The sequence below is a fragment of the Rhinoderma darwinii genome, chromosome 7 (assembly GCF_050947455.1).
Source record: "Rhinoderma darwinii isolate aRhiDar2 chromosome 7, aRhiDar2.hap1, whole genome shotgun sequence".
Lineage (NCBI taxonomy): Eukaryota > Metazoa > Chordata > Amphibia > Anura > Rhinodermatidae > Rhinoderma > Rhinoderma darwinii.
Window position 1 is genome coordinate 25065351 of NC_134693.1, and position 16066 is coordinate 25081416.

The 16066-nt window shown below is 42.7% G+C and overlaps 1 protein-coding gene across 1 annotated transcript in view; it reads right to left on the bottom strand.

Annotated features, from left to right (window-relative positions):
- The window catches only part of FAF1 (Fas associated factor 1), a 197973-nt gene that overhangs the window by 90890 nt on the left and 91017 nt on the right, over positions 1-16066 (bottom strand). Inside the window, exon 8 of the mRNA XM_075832979.1 lies at positions 2904-2990. Coding sequence (XP_075689094.1) covers positions 2904-2990 — 87 coding nt within the window. The remainder of the gene's footprint in view (positions 1-2903; positions 2991-16066) is intronic.

Genomic DNA, 16066 nt, shown 5'->3' on the forward strand with positions numbered 1-16066 from the left:
AACCAGTCGTGATTTTGTCCGACTTCCACAGTTACATGGCTCACAAAGTACATCCAAACTATCTCTTGTAATGAGAGGTGTACATGGGTCAGTTGGACACGGTGGTAAAGGGAGGTTTTTATCCTCTGGATGGAAGCAAGATTATTTCTATTCACTGACAGTATGCAGTTGTTAAAAATGGTGAGGAATTGAAACAAAATTAATCTATATAAAAAAATGAGCACAACTTATTATACTATGCTTAAGCTTTATTTACATACGACTGAAAAAAATAATTATACAAGTTGCCTGCACAGAGTGAACAAGTCCAGTCCTATAGTCACACAGGCAAAACACTTTTTGAGCTATGCCAACATAAAACCGTTAACCGCAAGAACGCAGATGTAAATGTGAACTAATTCTATCAGAATGCTATAATTATTATAAACTGTGCGACTTGCAGTATTTATTTTTTTAATCAACTGGGCCTAAGTTATAGCCTGTAGTAGAGACCTGAGCTGCATTCACAATTCTGCTAGTTGCTATTAGAAACCGACAACAAGTTTGTCGACAGACACATCCCTAACAGTTTAGCTCCTTTAATGTAGTGGGACTGTTTTCTACATCAGATTACTGTACAGTGCCTGGTACAAAGAGTGCACATCGCAGATTACAATTAACCAGAGAAACATATTGCAAACATTGAGAAAGTACGGGCTGCTGGGAGATTTCAGCTCTGAAGCCGGCAGAATTGTAAATACAGCCCTGTACTATAATACAGACTGTAACTTAGGATCAGAACAAGATAAAAGATTAATACTACGTGCAAACTGTAAAATGGGGTGCAGAGGTGACTACACTATCCAGTTAGCTTGGAAAATTCCTGTCTGCATGACTGTAAAAAAAAAATGTACTTTAGAAGGGCTCATTCACACGAACGTGAATCTCGTCCATGTGTTGGCCATTAAAACAACGGCCGTCACACGGACTCTTTATTTCAATGGGGCCGTTCACACGACCGCTGTTTCAACACAGCGTGTGAACGGTCCGTTGAAAAATAGGACAAGTCCTGTTTTACTGCATGTCACGCATCCCTCCATAGACCCTAGTCTTTGGGGGATCCGTGATAACGCGTCCCGCACGGGTGCACCTCGGACGAGGAAAACTGCCATTTTTCACGTCCAAGGTGGGCTACGTTCGTGTGAATGTAGCCTAAAAGTTAAATCTTATAAATCGCACACAAACTAGACATATTAAGAACTATTATTTCCACAACGCACTCGACATAAGAAACGTAAGTACTTTGCACAGTAACAATGTCCCCCGGGGCTAGCTACATCTTACTTGGACGTACACGGCTGCTGTGGCTTTAGAGAAGCTCTCGTGCGGAACAGATATAACACATAAAACGCTCTTCTATGTTTGTCCGGCATAGAATGTGGTCATGAAAAACAAGGCTTGTGTCTTATTCAAACAAGATCTGCTAAATATGTGGTGATTGGGCAGTTTACAGACGCAAGCATGCGGAAGACCCCGAGAAGGGACTAAGCAAATACTGCTGAGAGGAGAGGGGCAGGAGTCCATAATTTGTAATGTATTTCCTAACTTAAAGTGATATTCCCATCTTATAAGGTGATGACATATCGCTTGGGTACTCCATCACTTTTTCATCAGTGGAAATCTGACCTCTGGGACCAACGATCCCAAGAATAAAAGGGGCCGAAGCGCTGATTTAGCACGGTGTCCCCTTCACTGTAGGGGGTTCCCAGATGTCACACACGACCGATCATTAAAGAGGCTCTGTCACCAGATTTTGCAACCCCTATCTGCTATTGCAGCAGATCGGCGCTGCAATGTAGATTACAGTAACGTTTTTATTTTAAAAAAACGAGCATTTTTGGCCAAGTTATGACCATTTTTGTAGTTATGCAAATGAGGCTTGCAAAAGTCCAAGTGGGTGTGTTTAAAAGTACAAGTCCAAGTGGGTGTGTATTATGTGCGTACATCGGGGCGTTTTTAATACTTTCACTAGCTGGGCGCTCTGATGAGAAGTAACATCCTCTTCTCTTCAGAACGCCCAGCTTCTGACAGTGCAGATCTGTGACGTCACTCACAGGTCCTGCATCGTGACGGCCACATCGGCACCAGAGGCTACAGCTGATTCTGCAGCAGCATCAGCGTTTGCAGGTAAGTCGATGCTGCTGCAAAATCTGGTGACAGAGCCTCTTTAAGTAATGGCATTACCTAGCAATGGGAAGAATACTTTAAATTAAAAACGTCATTATTTATTTTTATTTACACTGCAACCATTTTTTTCTTTACTGTTCCAATGGATAAAAAAAAATATTTAATTTTGCAAGTTCCTGTTATTGTACAAGTTATTGTCGGACCCCGAGCGATCAGCTATTGATGGCCTATCCTGAGAATAGGCCATCAATTTTTAGGGACTGGACAACCCCTTTAAGTACTTTTGCTTGCTGTTACTAAACAGAAACAGAAACTTTATTATTGCCTTGGTCATGTGATGATTATACAGGTATATAGCTCATTACAAGACTAAATACCATTCATCACATGAGCCGAAAAGACTCTCAATCTACTGGAAGCAAATAACGAAGTTGGCCATCAATAATGAGCTTGAATGGGGCTGAGCTGCAATACCAGACACAGCCCATGAACAAGAGTGACCTTTTTAATCTCCGCTCATACAACCCCCTTTCTCTTAGGCTACAGGCCCATATGGCACGGCCTCTACTATACGTAGGATACAGTTCATATTTGTGTAACGAAGGGAGCGAACAAGCATAAACTTGACATTAACACTTACTATTTCTCTAAAGGTTAAAAATACCCTGCTGTCAATCACATGTAATTTGATCTGGGAATCACGATCAAACCTATAATGCAGTTCGCAGGCAACTTACACTGTCACTTTGAGCAGACGGAGGCCAACCTTCCCACGCTTGATGGCGGACAGGGATGCTGGTGAGATCATAGACGTTTCTTTTTACCTAGTGGATAAAACAAAAATAGTCAAATGACACAACGGATACACAACTTAAACAGAAAACATTGGAGCAGAGTAGTGGTGTCAGGGTGAGGCCTGTAAGATTGCAAGTGATTTAGCATTCTTTTAAAGACGGAAAATGGCGCAAATGCTTTGGGCAGGCGCAAATTTCATTTTCTGTCTTTAGGACTGCCTGAGAAGCCCCAAATTTATGAAGAGGCGTGCACCTTCTAATAAGCTTGGCGCTTTTCACTCCGACGAACCTCAGTTTAAGACTGGTGTATGAAACGCCAATCTAAATAAATCTCCCCCATTGTTTATCAAATCCACATCAATTTAAAGATCTCTGCTTGTACTCATTGAATGGGAATCTTAAGGGTGCAGTCAAATTTGGCGGATTTTGTTGCAACAATTTCTGCGACTGAAATTCAGTTCCATTCATTTGAATGTGGTTGTTTCGGCAGCAGGATTTACATGGATTTCTGCATGTTCCAATGGAAACAAAGTCAAAATCGGCAGCGCGTGAATCCACCCTAATTGTTTCGTTTGAGGATAAAATTGTAACGAGCCGTGCAGAAGTAAACAAGGAAGGTTCCCATTCAATGACTACAAGCAGAGATCTTGAAAGCCATGCCAAAGGAGGGAATTAATTCTCTAGCATAGAAAAGTCACAAATGGCACAAAAGTCACAATTTGTGGGAAAAATTGCAACTTTTGTGCTGCTTCCACCACTCACGACAAAAAGTGAATGGAGCTTAGTGGAAGGGGATGGGACCACCCACGGCCCGACACATTCACTATAGTTTACGCCAGAAACTGGTGTAAATTAGAGAGAAAAATCTATGCCAGCTCCTAGCTGGCGTACATTTGACTTTGTCACACACGGAAAGCCGAAAAAGAAAAAATTTAATACGAGATGAGCGCCACTTAATAAATTTATCGTATCTTACTCGAACTTTCTGTATATTAAATCTGGTGTAGGAAACGCCATTCTCAATAACCCCCCCCCCCCCGAATATATTCGAAAATTGCAGAACATTTCATTATACACTGAATTTTCTGAAACTAGAATACTAGAGATCGGTCACTAGGTCATATATGTTAAACTGGTTATCCGATATGAATAGTGTTGCCTCCCTGATTCCAGAACTGTTTTTCTTTTTATCCTGCCCCCCCCCCCCATTTCAGAGATATGGCCCACTGTTGTGTTGGCTCCCTCTATGCTAATTTGCTGTAGTTAGCCAACAGGGCGTGAGCTACCCTCAAGCTGCCTTGCTCCGATTGGTTAGCATCAGAGACAGAGAAGCTAGCTCTACCCTGTCGGCTATTTACAGCAAATCAGGGTATATGAAGCCAACACGGGGGTCCAGGAAAAGAAAACAGAACTGGAATCAAGGAGATAGCGCTATTCAAGTCAGATAACTGGTTCAACTTAAATGTGCTGCCCAGTGTCAGACAGCTTGGTCTTAGTCGCACGTCATGGGTCCCCCAACAGGTTAATTACCCAAAACCCAGCTAAAAACATCCAAGAATGGCTAAGAGCAACGCATTGGACTATTCTGACCTGGCCTTCTATGAGCCCTGATCTAAATCCTAATGAGCATCTGTGAAGGAGCTGAAACCTGCCGTCTGGAGAAGGCACATTCACACCTGAAACAGCTAGAGCAGTGTCCTCACGAGGAGGGGGCCAAAATACCTGTGGACAGGTGCAGAAGTCTCATTGAGAGTTACACAAATCGTTTATTTTCAGTGATTGCCTCAAAAGGTTGTGCAACAAAATATTAAGTTAAGGGAACCACCATTTTTGTCCAGGACAGTTTCATGTTTTTTGTTAGTTTTTTCAGTAGAACCACAATACAAAAGCCATGTCTGATTCACATTAGTTGATTTCCAGTAAATTAAAATATATTACTACTTTTGTCAGTTTCAAGTTATTTCACAGACCATTGTGGGTTTTCCTTTAAGTAACGGCAGCGTACCAACAATTTTGTCCACGACTGTATATACACATACACGCACTTCATTGGATGCATGGAAAATGAGGAAGGTCACCTTAGATGGAGGAGTAGTATGCTTAACACTATCTGTGGTGGACAACACAATTACAGCCGAGCGGGCGCGCTTCTGTGGATATGTGCGGATTGACCTTTGCTGCGGATAAACCTTCCTGACCAGTGTATTGACAGAGGCAAGTTCAATGGAGTCCATGTATATAGAGAAAGGTCAACCAATATGGTCCTGCTTGACCTCTGGAGAATAAAGAAAAGCCAGGGGACATTCACCACAGAAATTACATGACCAATTCATTGCGAGAGACTATACCAGAATACTACAGGATTCACCTGCTTAGAGGAATAAGGAATAGTAACGTGTTCATTATTGAAAGATCATACAAGTCTGATATCCTGCCTGAGCTGTAGGGCTGGATAGAGGTTAGAAAACAACTATTACATCCAGGGGCGTAGCTAGAGGCTCATGGGCCCCGATGCAAAAATTCTTACTGGGCCCCCCCCCCCGCAAACTTCTCATGGCCGACGGTCCGCTTTCAGCTGCATCGCTGGGTCTCCTAAGTAACCCAACAATACAGCACTAGCAGCCGGGCGTCACTAAGGCTGGGTTCACACACCCTATTTACGGACGTAATTCGGGCGTTTTAGCATTGAATTACGTCCGAAAATACGGCTCAAAAGCGTCGGCAAACATCTGCCCATTCATTTGAATGGGTCTTACGATGTTCTGTGCCGACGGTCATTTTTTTTTACGTGCCGCTGTCAAAAGGCGGCGCGTAAAAAAGTGCCTGTCACTTCTTGAGACGTAAATGGAGCCGTTTTCCATGGACTCCATGGAAAACCAGCTTCAATTACTTCCGTAATGGACGCAGTGAAAGACGCCTGCACATGCCATTACGGCTGAAATTACGGTGCTGTTTTCTCCTGAAAACAGCACAGTAATTTCAGCCGTAACGGACGCTGCCGTGTGAACATACCCTCAGGGCTTAAAATGTCCGGGAAATAGCCCCAATACATATGTGTCCGCCCCAAAAAAAAGTGTGTATATGAGACAGCATAGCATATCTATAGCACTACGACCCTATAAACTATGGATAGGATTAGATACAGTGGTTCAGCAGACAGTATCACACATGATAGGATTAGATACAGTGGCTCAGAAGGCAGTATCACACATGATAGGATTAGATACACAGCTCAGCAGACAGTATCACACATGATAGGATTAGATACAGTGGCTCAGCAGACAGTACCACACATGATAGGATTAGATACAGTGGCTCAGCAGACAGTATCACACATGATAGGATTAGATACAGTGGCTCAGAAGGCAGTATCACACATGATAGGATTAGATACAGTGGCCCAGCAGACAGTATCACACATGATAGGATTAGATACAGTGGCTCAGCAGACAGTACCACACATGATAGGATTAGATACAGTGGCTCAGCAGACAGTATCACACATGATAGGATTAGATACAGTGGCTCAGAAGGCAGTATCACACATGATAGGATTAGATACACAGCTCAGCAGACAGTATCACACATGATAGGATTAGATACATTGGCCCAGCAGACAGTATCACACATGATAGGATTAGATACAGTGGCTCAGCAGACAGTACCACACATGATAGGATTAGATACAGTGGCTCAGCAGACAGTATCACACATGATAGGATTAGATACAGTGGCTCAGCAGACAGTATCACACATGATAGGATTAGATACAGTGGCTCAGCAGACAGTATCACACATGATCGGATTAGATATAGGGCCCAGCAGACAGTATCATACATGGTTGGATTAGATACACAGCTCAGCAGACCTTATCACACATGATAGGATTAGATACAGGGCCCAGCTCGCTGACATTGCGTCTCCAGCGCTGGACCCAGGACAGGTAAGCATAATAATTTTGCTTCTTTATGTCTTACTGATTATTTTTGTGTGTTTGTGTTTTTTTACAGGTTCAGTTGTTGGACTTCGGATACGAGGACTTCAATGACGGCGTTTTTTTTATTCTCAATAAAATGGTTAATGGGGGTTGTGTTTTTTTATTTCAATAAAATATTTTTTCTATGTGCTTGTATCTTTTTAAACTTTATTATCACCGCCTTAGTAATGGCCGCTGGCTGATTGGCAACCTCCATTACTAAGGCGAGGCTTAATGTTAGCCGGTGCAGAGGCTAACACTAACCCCCATTATTACCACGGTACCCACCGCCACCAGGGGTACTGGGAAGAGCCGGGTACGAACCAGTACTCGTCCATCTGTAGTAACGGGCAGGCACCGGGGTGGCCGCAGGCTGGTAGTATTAGGCTGGGGAAGGCCAAAAACAGTGGCCCTTCCCACCCTGGTAATGCTGCCTGCTGCTGTGTTGCATCTGGCTGGTTATGAAAATTGGGGGGGACCCCACATCGTTCTTTCCAATTATTATTTTTTTTTTTTAAATGACGTGGGCTCCCCCCCATTTTCATAACCAGCCAGATACAATAAAGCAGCAGCAGGCAGCATCACCAGGGTAGGAAGGGCCACTGTTTTTGGCCTTTCCCCTCCTGATAATACCAGCCTGCGGCCACCCCAGTGGCCGACCATCACTACAGATTGTCAGGTACTGGATCGTACCCGGCTCTTCCCAGCACCCCTGGTGGCGGTGGGTAACGGGGTAATAAAGGCGGTTATTGTTAGCCTCTGCATCGGCTAACACTAAGCCCCGCCTTAGCAATGGATGCTGTCAATCAGCCGGCGGCCATTACTAAGGCGGTAATAATGTAGTTTAAAAAAAAACACAAAGACATAGAATAAATATTTTATTGAAATAAAAAAACACACAGCCCTCATTAACCATTTTATTGATAATAAAAAAAAGCTGTCATCGAAGTAGTCCTGGAATCCGACGTAGTCCAACGACCGAACCTGTAAGAAAACACACAAGAAAAACGATTAGTAACACATGTGTTAGGGTATGTGCACACACACTAATTACGTTCGTAATTGACGGACGTATTTCGGCCGCAAGTACCGGACCGAACACAGTGCAGGGAGCCGGGCTCCTAGCGTCGTACTTATGTACGACGCTAGGAGTCCCTGCCTCGCTGCAGGACAACTGTCCCGTACTGAAAACATGATTACAGTACGGGACAGTTGTCCTGCAGCGAGGCAGGGACTCCTAGCATCGTACATAAGTATGATGTTAGGAGCCCGGCTCCCTGCACTGTGTTCGGTCCGGTACTTGCGGCCGAAATACGTCCGTCAATTACGGACGTAATTAGTGTCTGTGCACATACCCTAAGGCTTAGATACAGGGCCCATGCGTGATCCTGTCTGCTGGGCCCTGTATCTAAGCCTACCACAAGGTAGGCTTAGATACAGGGTCCAGCAGACAGTAATCTTATACAGTATAAGATTATTGTGTGCTGGGGCCCTGTATCTAAACCTACAGTGTGGTAGGCTTAGATACAGGGCCCAGCAGACAGGATCTCGCATGGGCCATGTTTCTAAGCCTACCATGTGATTGGCTTAGATACAGGGCCCAGCAGACAGGATCACACAATCTGTGATCCTGTCTCATGGGCCCCCTAAGCCTGCTACATCGTAGGCTTAGGGGTTGTGCAGTCCCTAAACATTGATGGCCTATCCTCAGGATAGGCCATCAATAGCTGATGTGTCGCCCGGGACCCGCAAATCAGCTGTTTTGAAGGGGCCGCAGCACTCGTACGAGAGCTGCTTCCCCTTCATTTCACTACTCGCCCACACTGTGAATCGCCGACACGGATTCACAGTGTGACAGGAATAAAGGGGAGCAGCCCTCGTACGAGTGCTGCGGCCACTTCAAAACAGCTGATTGGCGGGTCCCGGGAGTCGGACCCTGCCAGTCAGGGCTGAGTGCTGACCTTACCTTCCTCTTCGGCCGCGGCGGGAGTTCTGTAGTCTCGATGCTGTGCGCGGCGGCATAGCGCTGTGACGTCATGCGCTGCGCACAGCGCTTGACGTCAGGACCTCCGCTGCGATCCGGAATCAGGAAGGTAAGTAAAGTATGTTACTATAGTAACAGGGGCCCGCGGCCCGAGTTACTATAGTAACTTTTTATTGATGTGGTGCGGGGGACCGTGGGCCCCCCTGGCTTCGGGGCCCGGTCGCAATTGCGACCGCTGCGACCCCTATAGCTACGCCAGTGATTACATCTTCAGAAGTTTACATAAATAAATTATCCAAGTTCCTCGAGACAAATGAGACACAAAGGGGATCATCCATCATCACACCACAGCTTCTCTAGCATATCTACACCCGATACACCATACCGTCTTATTGAGCACACCCAGGCCCTCCCCGTAGGGACATTTTTACATAAAATGGGGCCCTACTCAACAAGTAAAGCAGTATACAGTGCCAAGATAATACCGCCATACACAGCACACATACTAATATATAGTGCCAAGATAATACTGCCATACACAGCCCACATACTACCATATAGTGCCAAGATAATACTGCCATACACAGCCCACATACTACCATATAGTGCTAAGATAATACTGCCATACACAGCCCACATACTACCATATAGTGCCAAGATAATACCGCCATACACAGCACACATACTAATATATAGTGCCAAGATAATACTGCCATACACAGCCCACATACTACCATATAGTGCCAAGATAATACCGCCATACACAGCACACATACTAATATATAGTGCCAAGATAATACTGCCATACACAGCCCAAATACTACCATATAGTGCCAAGATAATCTTGCCATACACAGCCAACATAATACTACCATATAGTGCCAAGATAATACTGCCATACACAGCCCACATACTAATATATAGTGCCAAGATAATACTGCCATACACAGCCCACATACTAATATATAGTGGCAAGATAATACTGCCATACACATCCCACATACTACCATATAGTGCCAAGATAATACTGCCATACACACTACCATATAGTGCCAAGATAATACTGCCATACACAGCCCACATACTAATATATAGTGCCAAGATAATACTGCCATACACAGCCCACATACTAATATATAGTGGCAAGATAATACTGCCATACACAGCCCACATACTACCATATAGTGCCAAGATAATACTGCCATACACAGCCCACATACTAATATATAGTGCCAAGATAATACTGCCATACACAGCCCACATACTAATATATAGTGGCAAGATAATACTGCCATACACATCCCACATACTACCATATAGTGCCAAGATAATACTGCCATACACACTACCATATAGTGCCAAGATAATACTGCCATACACAGCCCACATACTAATATATAGTGCCAAGATAATACTGCCATACACAGCCCACATACTAATATATAGTGGCAAGATAATACTGCCATACACAGCCCACATACTACCATATAGTGCCAAGATAATACTGCCATACACAGCCCACATACGAATATATAGTGCCAACATAATACTGCCATACACAGCCCACATAATTCTACCATATAGTCCCAAGATAAAACTGCCATACAAAGCCCACATAATACTAACATATAGTGCCATCGTAATACTGCCATACACAGCCCACATACTACCATATAGTGCCAAGATAATACTGCCATATACAGCCGACATAATTCTACCATATAGAACCCAAATAATACGCAGCACCCAAATAATACTCCCTTAAACAGCCCACAATGTCATAGAGGTGATAGGTTACCACATAATACTACAATTTAATTCCCAAATAATTACCATACACCGTTCAATAATACTGTGTGGCTTTAGTTTTATCCTGGGGTCCTCTAGGAGATAGGGGCCCAGGACTATTTCCCAGTTTGTCACCCCCTGAGGCCTCATTCACACAGTGCAGATATGTTCAGTATTTTAACCCCTTAACGACATCCAACGTACTAGTACGTTGTTGTCGTTAAGTACTTAACGCAACACAACGTATAGTGTTACTGGTGCGGGCTGGGAAGCTGAGCCCGCACCATCGCCAGCCGGTGTCAGCTGTATATTACAGCGGACATCCTGAGGCAAGGCCAGGACCGGAGCTAGCCTCCGATCTGGTCAAATAACCCCTTAGATGCAGCACTCAAAAGCGAGCGCTGCATCTATGGGGTTTACTAGCAAATCAGAACCCCACGATGCAATCGCATAGCTGCTTTAGCACACCGGAGGCCTAACAATGGCCTCCTGTCTGCCAAGTACGGAAGCCTGTTAGGCCCCGCCCAGAGTGAATAACTGACAGCTCTAATGCCAAGCACTTGGTGGGAAGTGCAATGCATTAGAATAAAGATAAGGGCTTCAGGCCTTCAAGTCGCCTAGTGAGACAAAAAAAAAAAAAATAAGTGAAAAAAAAGTTTAGGAAAATGTTGTATAAAAGTGTAAAAATAAAAGTTTCACGTTAATAAAAACAAAAACTGCCTTTTTGTTGTAGGAAACAAATGAACGTTAAAAAAAGTACACATATTTGGTATCAACGCGTCCGTAACAACCCAAACTATGTTATTTTTCCCGTGATCAAAAATATACCAATAAAAACTACAACCCGTTCCGCAAAAAACAAGCCCTTACACAGCTCTTTTGACTGAAAAAAAAAAAAAGTTACGGCTCTTAGAATATGGTGACAACAAATACATAATTAAAATAAAAGTAAAAAAAAAAAGTTATTTTATTGTGCAAACGCTGCAAAACATAAAAAAAATATTTATATATACACACACTATATATTAGTATCGCCATAATCGTATCGCCCCCACCCCAGAATAAAGTAAAACTGTCCATATACCCTGATGTACTCCTCACATCTTACATATGCCCTGATATACTCTGCACAGCTTACATATACCCTGATGTACTCCTCACAGTGCTCAGAAGAGTTTGCTTTACAATGTTGGGGTGCTTTTACTCCTTTATCTATTGAGAAAATTGAAAAATCTGAGCTAAAACTTCATTTTATTAGAAAAAACAAACGTAGATTTTCATTTTCACGGCCTAATTCCACTAAATTCAGCAAAACACCTGTGGGGTTAAAATGCTAACTATACCCATCAATAAATTCAGTTTCCCAAATAGGGTCATTTTTGGGGGGGTTCCACTGTTTTGGTCCCTCAGGGGCATTGAAAATGAGGCATAGCACCTGATAACCATTCCAGCAAAACTTGAGCTCCAAAAGCCAAGTAGCGCTCCTTCCCTTCTAAGCCTTACCGTGTGTACAAACACCAGTTTATTACCACATGTGGGGTATTGCCGTAAATCGGGAGAAGTTGCTTTTCAAACGTTGGTGTACTTTTACTCCTTTATGCCTTGTAAAAATTGAAAATGTGTTGTTTTATTGGAAAAAATTTAGATTTTAATATTTACATCCAAATTCTACTATATTCAGCAAAAAACCTATGGGGTTAAAATGCTCACTATACCCCTTGATAATTTTTTTGTGGGTGTAGTTTGCGAAATTGAGTCCTTTTGGGGTTGTTTCCACTTTTCTGGCACCACAAGACGTCTTCAAAATTTGACATGGTGCCTAAAATATATTCTAATAAAAAGGAGGCCCCAAAATCCACTAGGTGCTCCTTTGCTTCTGAGGCCGATGCTTCAGGGTTAAAAAAAAAACTTTTTAAATGCGGTTTTGAATAATTTGAGGGGTGCAGTTTTTAAAATGGGGTGATTTATACGGTGTTTCTAATATATATGGCCCTCAAAGAGTCTTCACAACTGAACTGGTCCATAAAAAAAAAAAGGCTTTTGAAATTTTCTTAACGTGAGAAATTGCTGCTAAAGTTCTAAGCCTTGTAACTGGAAAAATAAGGACGACGTTCAAAAAACGATGCAAAAAAGAAGGAGTTTACATTGTACTAAAGTACTTGTTATCTGCAGGACTGATTGTCCTTAGGGTCAAGGTAGAATGTATAATATTCTTGACATTCTTGATGTTTAGCATGTTGTAACTTCGCATTACCCCTGTCATGACTTATACTCTGTATTGTATTGAACTGATACCATGTATGTTTTTGTTCATATGAAAAATAAAAATATATAATAAAAAAAAAAAACAATGCAAACATAAAGTAGACACATGGGATATGTGAACTAGCAACTATTTTGTGTGGTATTACGATCTGTTTTACAAACGGATACATTTAAATTGATAAAAATGCTCATTTTTGCAAATTTTCTCTAAATTCTGGTGTTTTTCACAGATAAACACAATGTATCGACCAAATTTGCCCACTAAATTAAAGTACAACGTGTCACGAGAAAATCTCAGAATCGCTTAAAAAAATATTAAAAGGCAATCCAAAAATTATTACTGCATAAAATGACACGTCAGATTTTAAAAAAAATTGCCTGGTCCATTAAGCGAAAACAGGGTGTCCTTAAGGGGTTAAAACCAAAATCAGGAGTGGATGGAAAAAAAAATATATATATATTTTCATTATTTTTTCCCTACTTTTGGCTTCAAAATACAGACGCAAAATACTGACCAAATCTGGAGTGTATGTGTGAATTAAGTTATTACCAGAAGACTTTCAGGGTACATTCACACCATGCACCATAGCGGATTAACTGGGTGCACATCAATGTGTGAATAAGGCCTAAGACCGGCCCTTCCTCCCAGCGCCCACTATTTTAAAAGGCTGTGTTCACATCAGCGTTGTCTTTCCATTTCCGTCGGGGGAACCTCTCAACGGAAAGGCAAACGGAAACCTTAGATTCCATTTGCATCACCATTGATCTCAATGGTGACGGAAACTTTGCGAATAGTTTCCGTTTGTGACAGGGTTCTGTTTTGACGGAATCAATAGCGCAGTCGACGCAATAGCAGACCTCCCAGTTTCTATCTATGGTGCGGTTAGTGTTTCGGAGATTGTCCTGCAGCTCATCATAGGCTGGTGAGCAACGTTCATACCGTATCCACCAACAAAATGATAAGTGCAAAAAGTAGCAACGCAATATGACTGTGTCTCTCCCTAGCAGACACCTGTGAGCTCCCTCCTGGGTCATCCGTGATTATTGCATTAACTTTGGGAAATCAGGACTAGAGAAAAGGATGATCACCAATCATTGCTCCCGCCGCTGCAGAACTCCCCTAATGAAGCTCGAAAATGAAGACACTGGTAAAAATATCAATCTCATCTACTCTGACTATTAAGGAGATAAAACCACATTATATAAAATAAAGGGGAAGGGGATAAGCTTAGTTTAGAGGTAATAAAACGATGGATTGCTGTAAATTTTATGTGGCATCTTATTAAAACGGTAGGAGTTGACCATTTCTGAAGGTCGCAGTTTTGTTGTAAGTTTTTTACAAGCCATTTCCAGAGGACTCTTAGGGTATGTTCACACGCTGAGAGGCAGTTACGTGTGAAAAGACAGACTGTTAACAGCTGCCTCGTTTCACACGTAAAAGCTCCTCCTCGTAATTTACGAGGCGTCTGAGACGCTCGTAAACCTTGAGCCATGCTTCATTGATTTCAATGAAGAACGGCTCAAATTACGTGGCAAAGAAGCGTCCTGCACTTCTTTGCCGAGGCAGTAAATTTACGCGTCGTCGTTTGACAGCTGTCAAACGACGACGCGTAAATAACAGGTCGTCTGCACAGTACGTCGGCAAACCCATTCAAATGAATGGGCAGATGTTTGCCGACGTATTGCAGCCCTATTTTCAGACGTAAAACGAGGCATAATACGCCTCGTATACGTCTGAAATTTGGCCGTGTGAACATACCCTTAGGACACATTTACCCCATGCACCATTGCGGACTGCCTGGAAGCACATCCCTAAGAGAAGAGTAGTATAATTTGGTTATATTTCTCCTCCCAGTCCGTTTTTGCATTCTACCAAATTTTTGCTTTTACATTGGGTTTGCTAAAAATGTCAGGACCCTCTGACAACACCAGATGAATTATTTGATAAGTTACTTCGTGCTGAAGGAGGCGTAGAAGGAGTTCCAGACCAAGGAATTATACTTTGAAGTTTTTCATATTAAATTGAGGACATAGGAGGGGTTAGAGTTTTCCCCAGGGATCTTTGTGAACTGGTCAGGGGTTGGCCACAAGATAGCAGCAGGCATTGTAGGAGAGGCAAAATGATTTCAACCTGCTCGGATGATTGCCATGGGGGCAGTCAAAAATATAAATCAACCAACAAATCTGGCAATAATAACAGCAATATAGATTGCTTTCCCCACCCTTAGTCCGAATGCACACGACCGTAGTGATTTTGCTGTACGCAAAACCATGGATCCCTTGCGGTCCATTTGACAGCAAAAAAAAACAAAACTTCCGTGGTGCATCCGTGTGTCATGAGTATTAACATATTCGCAGAAAAAAAAAAGGGAAGGCTGGAACAGGTCCCAACATCCTGAGTAGGTCACATGATCCACAAATATGGTTCGTAAAATGACATGTTCTGAGTTTTCGCAAACCAGAATCGCATCCCCCATACGGATCAGTGTACGTCACGGTCGTGAGCATGGGGCCATATAAATGAATGGGTCAGTGTACAATTCGCAAAATTGCGGATAGCTCACGAACAAAAAACTATGGTCATGGTGCATTAGGTCTCACACCAAACTTACTTGGGGGCAAGAATGGCAGTAAAGGATGAAACTTTTTTTTTTTTGGAGGGGGGGGTGCTTTTGGGAATCACGGCAATCAGTAGTGACATCATTCTACAATAGCGTGATCATAGCTCCAAAAAGATATCTCATTACATATATATGGATTTAGTGGCAAAATATTCTGCAGTGCTGTTAACACATTGCAATAACTCCGATCATCCCTGTCCCCAAAAAGGGCTCACAATCTAATTTCCCTATTCCAGACACGCACCGGGGCCAATTTCATAGAAAGCCAACAAACCTAAAATCAGTATGTTTTTGGAGTGTGGAAAAACCCCACGTGAGGAGAGCCTACAAACTTCATGCAGAACTTGTCCAATGACGCTGTGCTCTACAGGATCTATATAAACTATCCAGGGACAAGTTATAAAATGTGTACTGGGGTCCGATAAGATAAGCTACCCCTTAATATTCAATTTGGCAATGGAAGAGTTAAAAC